This window comes from Petromyzon marinus (assembly GCF_048934315.1).
Source record: "Petromyzon marinus isolate PM22_M1 ecotype Great Lakes invasive population chromosome 68 unlocalized genomic scaffold, UKy_Petmar_22M1.pri1.0 chr68_unloc.1, whole genome shotgun sequence".
Classification (NCBI taxonomy): domain Eukaryota; kingdom Metazoa; phylum Chordata; class Hyperoartia; order Petromyzontiformes; family Petromyzontidae; genus Petromyzon; species Petromyzon marinus.
The window spans coordinates 5,537,945-5,550,333 of NW_027422597.1; the positions used below are offsets into that span (position 1 = coordinate 5,537,945).

General features: G+C 41.7%; 1 protein-coding gene across 4 annotated transcripts in view; it reads right to left on the minus strand.

The window, feature by feature from the left end:
• Positions 1-12,389, minus strand: part of LOC116957998 (E3 ubiquitin/ISG15 ligase TRIM25-like) — a 50,685-nt gene that overhangs the window by 18,260 nt on the left and 20,036 nt on the right. For 3 of the 4 annotated variants that reach the window (XM_076058179.1, XM_076058180.1, XM_032980461.2), the window contains exons 6-7: positions 2,997-3,020; positions 589-609 (exon numbers count right to left, since the gene is read on the minus strand). The exons of the other annotated variant lie outside the window; for it this stretch is intronic. In XM_076058179.1, coding sequence (XP_075914294.1) covers positions 589-609; positions 2,997-3,020 — 45 coding nt within the window. The remainder of the gene's footprint in view (positions 1-588; positions 610-2,996; positions 3,021-12,389) is intronic. 4 annotated transcript variants of the gene reach the window in all.

Sequence of the window (12,389 nt, forward strand, 5' to 3'; positions counted from 1 at the left end):
TGGTAGTCATCTCTTCTCGTGACTAGTCCTGCCTAACGTTTAAATCAAGGAGGCGTCTTTCACCTGCGTTTGCTCTCTAATCTACACATTTCTATGTATTTTAATGTAACTGCAAGCACGCACATAGCGATGATTCATTAGCGTTCTAGTTTTTATTCCAATTCATTTAATATCGTCTGCATTTCTGATCGATGCTGCAGCCAGGGACACACACTTATTTGGAGAATAACATACTTCCGAGCACAGATACGTGTTACAAATTGTTATGGATTTAAACATTGAGCGTTTTAAATTGTTAGCAGAGAGTAGTTTAATTTCAGTGTTGATTTAATGTGTCATTGAAATTTAATCATATATTGAAATATTCAAGTTACTGAACAGCTACTGTATAAATATTTAACCTTTTAAAATATGTAAAAATGGAAATGTCGCATTTCAAAGTTAAAGCACTGTGCATGTACTGCAAGCATTGCTAAAGGAGCCTCTGATTGAGTCACGAAAAAAGTTTCACCCTCCCAGTTCTAAGATTTATAATTGAATGATGACATTTCAATGCTCTTGAAGAAAATAGTTTTGTACAGAACTTACCTTCAATTAGAGCCCTCTTTTCTTGATCGAAAAACAAGAGAAATAGAATATTAGTAAATTACCAAACATAAAAGTAATAATTCTGCTGATTAAAAATCACAGGTATTACAGACACGGTCATTTACAAGAGTTTGCACAGTCAAGCGGGTTTGAAATTTCTATTCAGGTTGAGTGTCCCCAGTAACATGAATAGGAAGAGTGAGGGGCCCTGCTTTTTGATGAGGTAGTCGACACGTTTTTTAAGCTATGAACGAAGAGAAGTATTTATCCAGTCAACTTGTAGCCCTGGAGACACAATAGTTGTGGGTAATTGCTATTACTGGTGTAGATGACATAAGTGTACTTGTTAATTCCATGTAATGACCAGCTAATTTAAAATTGAAGACTGATGGCAAACGTGTGTGAAATCATTCCCTTTCATTATCTTTGAGGATCAGTCCAAGGCTCTCTGAAGCGAGGACGATGAAGTCTGCCTCTATCATAAGCCCTTTTTTATAACGCATGGGCAGTGATAATTAGCTCAGTCTTTACTGTACACTAGGTACCGTGGTGAAGTTTGGCTGGAGCGTGCTTAAGATAAGTGTAGCTGCTTATTATAGCAGTTTTGTTTTTTGTCCATTCAGCTAATGACTGCTGTATTTTGTTAGTATTATACATTTTACCCTGTGATAGATCCTTCACAACTCCACTGTGGTAAAGATCGCGCCCAATAAATGTGTAGAATACCGGATGATGGCCCTACGTTTCCACTGGATTTATGAGCCAAGGTTCACAGTCTAAATGGATGCGCTCAGATTATATACATCAGAGTCCGAACAGTACTTTTAAACAATATTCCTGTTCTTAGTTAAAATTTATGCAAACCAACACACCTGAAGACTACCGTTTCTGTTATGGTCGAAACGTCGTGAGAATTTTTATTGTTTTATATATGTTTTATTATTTTGTTGTTTCCCTTCAACGTGACTTTACCGAAATAACTAAGAATATAATATTCCTGTTTTTCAGATACAAGTTTAGAATGGTTTTAATTATTTTAAATGGTAAATAAATTAACGCAACATGTTTTCACCTCTGAAAGGACCACTACTTCTTATAAGTCTTTCAGAATCCTACATTTACATCTCTTCTTGCGCAATTCACAAGCTGAGGTTATTAATCACCACCAGACTTGATCAATCCTGAGGAGAACATGTAAACTACATAATTGATCAATCCTGAGGAGAACATGTAAACTACATTTTACCAGTTAAAGCCTACTGAGCTGTCAAGCTTTTTTTCACAAGTGACCTTGCCACATGTTAGCTCATCGATATATTTTGTCACGCAGACAATTATAGCAGCCAAATACTGTAAACGAATGTTTATTATAAATGTGGAGGGAGAAATTGGAGGACCCAGATAAAAATCCACGCGACCACGAGGAGAACATGTAAACTACAAATATACAGGCGTCAGGGTCGGCATCTGGATCAAACCCACGCGCTGCTGTTTACGGGCAAATCATCCTGCAGCCACTGCCATCTGTCTCGTGTCCTGCACACAGTCTGATTTTACCACTCATTCTCCACAGAGGTCGTCTTCTTGGGTGCCTTCTCTGCTCTGGTTGCCTTGTCTGCTCTGGTTGCCATTACATCAAACGTTTGTTAATTGGTAGTCATCTCTTCTCGTGACTAGTCCTGCCTAACGTTTAAATCAAGGAGGCGTCTTTCACCTGCGTATTCTCTCTAATCTACACGTTTCTATGTGGTTTAATGTAACTCCAAGCACGCACACAGCAATGATTCATTAGCGTTCTCGTTTTTGTTCCAATTTGTTTAAATTCGTCTGCATTTATGATCGATGCTGCAGCCAGGTACACACATTTATTTGGATAATAACATACTTCCGAGCACAGATACGTGTTACAAATTGTTATGGATTTCATTCGTGTGCACGATGTTGCTTTCCATTTTTCCCGTAATTCACTGCAAATCCATCACAATGGAGCACAATAGCCAGCAGGCGTGACTGAATAAGGACACTAATCTTTCATCCGGTACTGTAACAATGTAACAATGATCGACACAATAAAAAAAACCTATGAGTAAAATAAAATAGGAATACATTCAGCGTTTTTCATTGTTATGAGAGAACAGTTTGATTTCAGTGTTGATTTAATTCGTCATTGGAATGTTATCAAATGTACAAATATATCATGTTACCACACAGATCCTGTATACACATTATTTTCTTGTTAAAATATAAAAATAGAAGTTTCGCATTTCAAAGTTACTAGCACAACAATCATTGTGAAATGAGCTTCCTTTTTAAATTTCAAAAATAGTTTCTGCCCCGCATTCAAATATCTCTGAATAGACGATGCCAATTTAATTCAAATGTATCAAATATTTGTTTACAAAACGTACCTTGAATATTTATCCATGCTCGAGCTGACAACAAAATCAACCGAAACAAACAACACTGTCACAGTTGTACAATTTTATGCAAAGTTCATTTAAACATAAACACATTGAAGTACTTCGGGAATAAAAAAATGCATGCAATGGAAAAATCTGATTGTTATGAATCCACTCTACCCCTATCTCCTCTCCTCACCGATCGCTCGCTACTGCGTGCATGCAACATCTGCCCACCCATCCACAACCCCCATCACTACCCAATCTATGTCGATTCTCAAGGAACATTACCCTTGAGACTCAAGTTTTTCACAATGTTTTGGGGTTCATGCTTCGCTGATTAATTTTTATGACCGCTACCTCTATGAAGGACCTTGAGTTTCTGGAGTAAACTGAGGTATCTTGTCAAATGTTGAACTACAAAATCTAATGCGATAGCGATTCTACAATGAGGGAGTAGCCACTGAGTGTAAAGCGTTAAAGGCTTTGTTTTGTTATTTTGGGGTCAACAGAGCCATAAAGTATTTCGCGGATGTATCCAATGGAACCTAAAAACAAACAAAGCCCATTGGATATTTATAGAGGCAGAATGGGAGTTAAAGTTTGAACCAATATAGAAGTCACAATTGCGGTTATTGTAGAGGCTTACCCCCATTTTACTGGTAGGAACCTCCTGGTTCCACCAGCCCACAGGGGATTATTGTGTACGTCCGTCCGTCGTGCATCCAAAAATGGGAGGGGTGGGGCTGGGTGGAGAGGGGAGGGTGGGTAGGGAGGCGCTGGGTGGGGAAGGCGGCCACGGCACACACGAGGGGGTGGGTGGCTACCAAACACGTCCGGCCATCTTCACGACATTTTTTCTGGTGGAATTGCATTCTATTCAGGCGGGGGAGAGGCTGCTTTAGGTGGTACATGCACATCCAGACAGAGTAAGTATTGTATGACAACTTGTGCAACAACCCCCCGATGGGTATTGTACTCTTTTTTTTTGAGGAACAGCTTTTGTTTTTCTCCACCATCCCAGGTCCCCACTCGGTCCCCACCCTTCACGCCGGCTTGTGCCCACCCTCAGTCGGGCATATTTGCGGAATACACCACGCCGCCGTTGACCCTAGCCATTGACCGAGCAACCCAACATTCCTACCAGCTCCCTCCGCAGGAATGTGTTCTCTCCGCCTGATGACGACTGCTTGTGTTGCGATCGAAACGTCGTGTTTTTTTGTTTATTTTATTTGTATTAATTTGAACCTATCTACGAGATTTACCGCAAGACCGAAATAATATAAATTTAGCTTATTCAATGCAACCTGAGAAAGCGCACTGATGATGTTGATATCAGAGTCTGTAAGTTGTTTTTCTTGATTATTGACGTTGAGAATAAGATTTGTCCAAGTATGAAGCCTTTTGGAACTCCATTTGTAAACTGAAATTTCCGGATACCAAATTTTGGTCTGAGTCAACTTTATTTCACTGCCTGCAGAAATGAAAGATTTTGAGTTCATTTTGTAAAGTGACGTGGTCCACTGTATCGAAGGCTTTGGTCAAATTAAGAAGTAGTAGGCACAATATTGCTTGTCTAATCTTGATTTGAAGCTTTCGTAACTGCAGGAATCCATACTCTTTGGTTCTTTTGGTAAAGTCACGTAGGCATAAAAAAAACAATAGATCACGTCGTTTCGATCGCAATGCAAGCAGGCGTCTTCATGCAGAAAATGAGTCAAGCTGCTGGATGCAGGCTGATTTTAAAGGGTAGAAATGGGCGTAGCGAAAGAGTCATAATCGACTGAGAAACAAACGACTGCATAAACGATAACCGGCGGTAAGGGGAGAGAGAGGGGGTGGGGCATCCCCTTTTATTATCTCTGCCCCACCCCTTCTCTCTGCCCCTGCCGCCGATTATTGTTTATGCAGTCGTTTGATTCTCAGTCGTTTATGACTCTTTCGCTACGCCCATTTCTTACCTTTAAAAGCAGCCTGCATCAGCAGCTTGCCTCCTCTTTTTTCTGCCTGAAGACCATTGCTTTCGTTGTGATCGAAACGTCGTGATCTATTATTAATTTTGCCTACGTGACTTTTCCGAATGAACCGAAGAGAGTATTTTTGATTTAAAGCTTTCGTGACTGCAGTAATTCATATTCTTAGCTCTTTCGGTAGAGTCACGTTGATCATCATCACACCTGATGATGACCGTTTGTGTTATGGTCGAAACGTCGTGAGAATTTAATTGTTTGATATATATTTTATTATTTTATTGTTTCCCTTCAACGTGACTTTACCGAAAGAGCTAAGAATACGAAGAGTATTTGTTGTCTAGTTTCATAAATAGGACATTAAAGGAGTTGAGTACCGCAGAAGTTGTGCACGAATGTTTACAGCAGCCTGATTGTTTAGGGTGAAGCAGCCCATATTGTAGAGGTGTAATTGATACTTTTGGTCTGGACATTCTTTCAACGAATTTGGTTAGTGGTGATAGCTTTGCAATTGGCATTTTTTATATGTTTATTGAACCCGCAACCGCAAACATAACAGAGGGCAAACTCGAGGATAGGTAACGTGTGAATGGGAGCCACGCCCCCTAGGTAATTTTTCTCCCCCGAAGGGACAATTGTCATTCAACATGTAATAGAGTGATGTGGTTTATACGGCCAAAGCCTCCTCCCCATCCCCTTATTACGTACAGGTGTTTTGTGTTACGCTGGATTCTCAGGAAAAGGAATTCACATCGCCTCATATTCTCGTGCTTTTCCCTTCAGCTTGTAACTGAGGTGCTCCATCGCTGCGATCTATGCCAACGTCCCTACTTGTGGATACATGGTCTTGTTTTCCTTGCCATGGTTTTAAAAAGCTTGGCATAATGTTTGTTGGTACTTGGATACCCGCCATGGGTTTCAAACCTCACAATGATGAATCCACTGAAGGGCTGACTTCTGTGCCACAGATTGAGTTTAAGTAGTTGGCTATGTCTTGGTAGAAATCGATTATGTCTGAGCATTGCCAAAACGCATGCAGGTATGCTGTACAGTGCCCTGTGGGAACCTTAGAATCAGAATATTTATTTATACTCAAGTAATCCGATTATCTACATTGCTCTTTTTCATATATGTCCACCAGGGGCAGATAAGAATGTCACAACAACAAAATAGGAGTGCAAAGTAAAAGACATGTAAACAAGTCACTTGCAAAAATACAAATTAAACATTTTTAAAAATCTGATCAGGTAAGGCCCACTGAGGTATTAACTTGATTTTCAGAAGCGACCTGGCCACAAATGATAGCTCCACAAACTGGCTTATCATGTGAAAATTTACAGCAGCAAAATTATCCCAATAATCTCAATGCATGCTTCGAAATATGGAGAGAACAACGGGAGAACCCGGAGAAAAAAATCCACATGGAGAACATGCAAACTCCAAATTTACAGGCAAGGAACAAAACCTCACACCACCGTGGCATCCCTTAAATAAATACAGTTCATAAGTTAAAATTGCATAATCAATTCCCAAGATTGGGAAAGGAATCAAAACAACAGCAAAAACAGTCCCAGACCACATCAAGCCTCAATAAAATGTCGTGTTAAATTTTAACTATGGATGCGTTGTTAAGAATCGAATTTACAAGTTCTATCTTTGGTGGAAACGAAAGCCATCCCAGCGAGCTACCAGGGACCAAAATAACCTTCCTCCCACTTTTCCCAAATCCCCCTTTTTTTGGGTTTATCCAGTTTTTTTATATTTTAGAGCGTGATTGATCTTTGATATTGAAGAAAACCGGGGAGGGCCAATTTCTCCTGCTTCTTGGTGAGTGTAAGAGAGTGATGGTCGATTCTTGATATTTTGTAGTTCCATGCGAATGACGTGATGCGTGAGTGGAGTGTTTTAAAACATACTTTTGGTACCCCGGTGGGGGGTATTCCTAGGTGGTATACGAGTTTCATTAGAATTCTAATTTTCTCTAGGTGGGCTATGTTAGAAAGTGATAGAGGAATGACCTTCCAGGCCTCCAGCGATGTAGTGGTCTCCTGGAACAGAGTTAAGAACTTCCTATAGAAGGATGATGGGAGTGTGGATGGTATTATTACCCCAAGGTACTTTAATTGGTAAAAGGCCCTCCGAAGCCTTAGGGGAGAGGGCATCAGTTCTGATTTTGCTAAATGTAGCTTGTATCCTAAGGCTTCTCTGTACTCTGTGATCAAAGAGAGTAGGGTACTCATAGAGGTGGATGGTTTGGTAACAGTTGCTATTACATCGTGGGCATGAAGGTTAATTTAGCCTTCTACTCCCCCCTTGCATATTATGGTCACCTGTCGGTTACTTATAGTGTTTTTTGGAAGGGGTTCTATTGCTATTGTGAGCAGAAGAGGTGAAAGAGGGGCATCCCTGCCTACTGCCTCTTCCCAAGGGCAAACTAGGAGAGACGAGTCCATTCGTTACTACTGTGGCAGAAGGATTGGCGCTCGACCCTGGTAAATGCCCATTCGACCCTGTCAAATGCATTTTATTCATCGAGTGTGAGAGCATATGCCGTGAGATTGTCCATGGTTGCATTTATCAATTGTATTTACCAGATGCCTCTTATTTTCAGCTGAGTAATTATTTTCTTACAAAGTCCATCTGTGCTTCTCCGATTATTGATGGGAGGACTCTTTCTAGTTTACATGTTATATTTTAGGCAAGTAACTTGTAGTACGAGTTTAGTAAGGATATCGTTTGTACTTTCGCATTGCCTCTAGCCAAGTACTAGGTTAAGGAGTACTTAGATCCTGGCATTCACAGAGCCTGGGAAGCCACCCAGAATGAAAGCCGCATTCATACATGTAGCTGCCAGTAATTGGGAGATGATTGGGGCCTCAATCGCCGTATATATTTTAACAGGGAATCCATCCGAGTCGTGTAAAGGAAGTGTAGTGTTAATGCATAGCGCAGTAGTTTGGTTATTATGGGTATTTTCCAGTTTTAGTTGTGTGTGCTAATTTCCCTAAACGTTTGGGATTGTGTGATCTTATAGTTATTGTGCAGGGAGTTGAGGTTTTTTTTTTTCCAAAGTGAGCTGTTTGGCTTTAATATTCGTGAGTCTGAGTGCACTTTTTTTCAATCAACAAGCCACTTCGGAAGGCTTTGAGGCTCGTCCCATATCACTACGGTGGATGTTGGAGGATCTTTCTTTTTGTTGACGGTGATTAATGTTTCGATCTCCTTTCTCACCTGTTCCATTGTCTGCTTTTTCATTTAAGAGGCTCTCATCCAGGGACCATAAGTTATGTTTACGATAAGTTGGGCTAGTACTGGGGCATGGTCAAAGAGTTGCAGGTCTCGGATTTTGGTCTTGGTGAATTGAGAGAAGAGGGGTTTGGAAACCAGGAATATGTCTATTCTGGTGAGTGTCCTATGTGCTGTCGAGATATGAGTGTAGTCTCTTTCTGCAGGGTTTAAAGTCCTGCATGGGTCTACTAACCGATGCAGAGGCTCAAGTGGAGAAATTTAGGGAGGCAAAGTGGAGAGACGTGTCATTGTGTGTGGAGAGAGAAGTGAGTGTGGGGGAGCAGGATAGGGGATGTGTGGGTGGGTCAAAGGGGGCCTCAAGATGAGGGGGGGAAGGGTAATGATGGTGGGGGATAGAGACACATGGGGGAAAATGGGCAGTCCATATGCCGCTTGGCAAGAAAAGGGATACAAATCGAATATATTCGATGAGCTTGAACCACATGCCCACAGTCCACCCTGTTTAGCAGCCAATGTGTGATGCTATGTCACCAAGTCTCGAATTAATATCCTAACAGTGCACAGGTTTCTCGCTACATTGCTCCCCATGCACCATCTGTCCCTGTAGCACCTGCTGCGCTTCCTTGTACTACTTCACCTCACGTGGGGTCAGGAAGTCCCATCTCTCCCCTCCAATATGGACCCTCAGCTTGGCCAGGTAGAGTAGTTGAGAACGCACCCCCTCCTTGCTCACGAAGTCTGTGTGCAGTAGGAAAAGTAGGTTTCTCTCTCGTATTCAAGTCTGCCAGAGTAAGGGTGGGGTAATGAACACTCAGCTCCCCTGTATCTTAGTGCCTTACCCCCTGACCAGCCTTGCCATCTTGAGTACCTCCACATCCCCTTGGTGGCTCGAGAAGAAGATGAGCAACGGGTGAAGTCTTGTGTTGTTGGTCTCCAGAGACCCACGACTTCTCTATTCCCAACCCGAAAAGCCTAGAGGATACAACTTGCAAAGTATGGCTGTTGGTCTGGGGTCTCTGGGTTTTAGAGGGAGATATTTTTGAATGCAGAAGAAGGCCTCCTACAAAGTAGCCCCCACCACACCCTCCGGAAGCCCATAGGCCTTTAACTGGCTTCCCCACGCTTGACTTCTAGTAGCCTTCCTCTAGCTCCCTGAGTTTTTCCTTGTGCTTCAGATTTATGTCAACTTGTTGCTCAATTTCTGATTGGAGGGTCACCGGGATCGACTCCTGCTTTCCCACCCTTTCACTGACCACTCCCAACTTATTGTTAAGCACCTGTGTAAGGCGGTGTATTTCTCTGTTCAGAACCCAATTTTTACGGTATGCTGTTTTAGCTGCTCAATCTTATTGTGGAGGTCTTGAAGGCCTCTTCATTTGGATATTAACTTGTCTGGGACTTGCTGTCTTTTCAAGTGCCTAATGCCAACTATTATGGAATGGCCTTTGAGGTGCTATCCAAGTACGTGGACTTCAGAACATGTATCTGGAGCAATAGTGAACAGTACATTCAATACAGAGCATTGTTCCTGAAATGTTGTGTAAGGTCTGTTTGATGAGTTGATTTGGTTTGAACTCCTTCACAAAGACTGTAACTGTACAATGGCTGCAGATGAATTAGAAAGCTCTAGTGGTCTATAAGAAACACCCCCCCCCCCCCCGAACATGTAGAAAACTCAGGCCGAATTCCCTCCTAAATTCTGACTGCAAACTGCTCACCAAAATTCTAATCAAAAGGCCAGAAAAATCCCTCTCTTCAATCCCCCAATAGTTGTCGAAACCCATACAGGATTAATCAGAAACAGAGGCTCAGTAGACTATCAGAACATTAATAACCATAATTCACATAGCCACCAAGGAGAATATGAGTGTATACACCTTAACTGTTCATGGTGAAAAGGTAAGCAACAGGGTCAAATAGGATTCCTATTTCAAACCATGAACAAATTCGAATTCCCCACCCCCTTCATAGACAAATGCAGCCTGTTATACTCCAAATCCTCCTTGACAGTCATAATACATGGTCAGATCTCCCCGAATATCCCAATGAGTAGGGGCACGAGACAGGGTTTCCCTCTCTCCCCATACTCTTTGAGCTGGAAATTGAGCACCTAGCTAAAAGCATCAATCTTGTCATGGCATTACCCGAATATGCAAGGGGGGTGAGATCAAAGACAATAAATCTTTCTGCCGATGACATCCAGCCCAATATAGCTAAGCCCTTGACTCCCATCCTCACCCTGGTTCCCTCATCAAAACACTACACCATAGGGCCCACTGCATTTCTGACCAACACCACCTAGCCAGTGAACTGGAACACGTACACCAGGCCCTTAAGATGAATGGATATTCGGACTGTATTATCCGCAAAACTGTGTCTCCAACCATGGAGAAACATTCCCCTGTGATGCCGATCAAAACCATTACGTTACCATACATAGCAGGCGTTACCAAAAATATTTCCAAAATGTTAAAAAAAACACAAGATCCAGGTCCGATTCAGTACAGTACACAAAATCCGTGATCTAATCCCTTCTGTGAAGGATGTCATTCCTGACATGCAATATCCTGGAGTCTGCAAACTAATTTGCACCTGTGCTAATTGTTACATTTGGGAAATGAAACGACATGTCTCGGACCGTGTTCGCGCGCACAAGGCAGATCTGAAACACGGCAGAATTAATACCTCCACCGTAGCTGACCATTGCTATAATGCTGTGGGCTCTCATGATACAGTTTTTTCCGAGACCAAGGTGCTCTGCAAACAGTCGGGCTACTATCAAAGATTTGTTCATGAAGCCATCCAGATATATAAACATAGACATAACTTCAACCGAGAAAATGGATACAAATTGAGCAATCATTGGAAGGATGTTATTAACCAGGTAAAACCATTTCGATTTAAAGCTTTCGTGACTGCAGGGATTCATATTCTGGGTTCTTTCAGTAAAATCACGTAGAATGGGAATAAAATAATAAAAATAATAACAGAATAAAATTCTCACGACGTTTTGGCCACAACACAAGTAGCCTTCCTCAGGTTAAGAAACAGGACTGTCCGGAAGACAGCGCTTGAGTGAACACTGCCAAGCATGGACAGCGTCTTTTAAGCTGTGTGGGAGGAACAGAGCGCCTTGACAAAAGAGTTGACATAAAATTAGCATGTGATTAGCACCATGGAGAACGACGAGCTATGTTCAGACGGACGAGGGGAGGGGGGAGAGGAGTTTACATATAAATTAGCATGTAACTGGGGGACTAGCATAATGTTGGTGTGAGGGATTAGCAGCAGTTTACATATCAACAGTAAATTATAGAGTTTGTGTTCAGACGGACGAGTCCATCTATGCTCTGAACGGAGGAGGGGGGGGGGGGGGGAGAGGAGGAAGCAGCACACGGTGCACTGCTGTGTCCTGTGTTGCGTTATAACTATGCTATAAACTTGACTACTATACAATACAATATTATACCTTCCAATCTAAACTACATTGTATAATATCGTATCCATAGACAAATCCCACCCTTGAATTATATAATGCATTACTATACACTACCCTATATTTTAGACTATAAAATATTATACTTGTAGTATTACACTATGCATTGTTCTATTATTAACCCTACTGTATACCACACTGCTGTATATTCACTATACAATTATGGTACTATATATTGCATTATTAATTATGTTAAACAGTACACTGTTATACTATTTATTATTATACAAATGCTATAAACTATAATATTGACCGTCGTGTGATAGGTACTAATAGGCAGTGCCAGCGAATGGACTGCAGGCGGAAAGTCACCGTAATATACTATCAATCAAGAACCGAAATGGTTTATAACGTCTTTCCAATCATTACTAAGCGAGAATCCATCTTCCCTGTTGAAATTGTCTCTGTGTTTGTATATGTGGATAGCCTCATGAACGAATCTCTCATGGTAGCCGGATGGATTGCAGAGGACCTCCGTCTTGGAGAAGTCAATGTCATGTTGGCCCACTGAATTATAACAGTGATCTGCCACTGCTGAGGTGTTCGTCCTACCGTGTTTCAAGTCTGCTTTATGTTCACGGATGCGGTCCGAGATATGTCGTTTGGTTTCTCCAATGTAGCTGCCACCACAGAGGCAACATAGTTTGTATACGCCTGGGTACTGTATGTCTGGAACCACATCTTTTA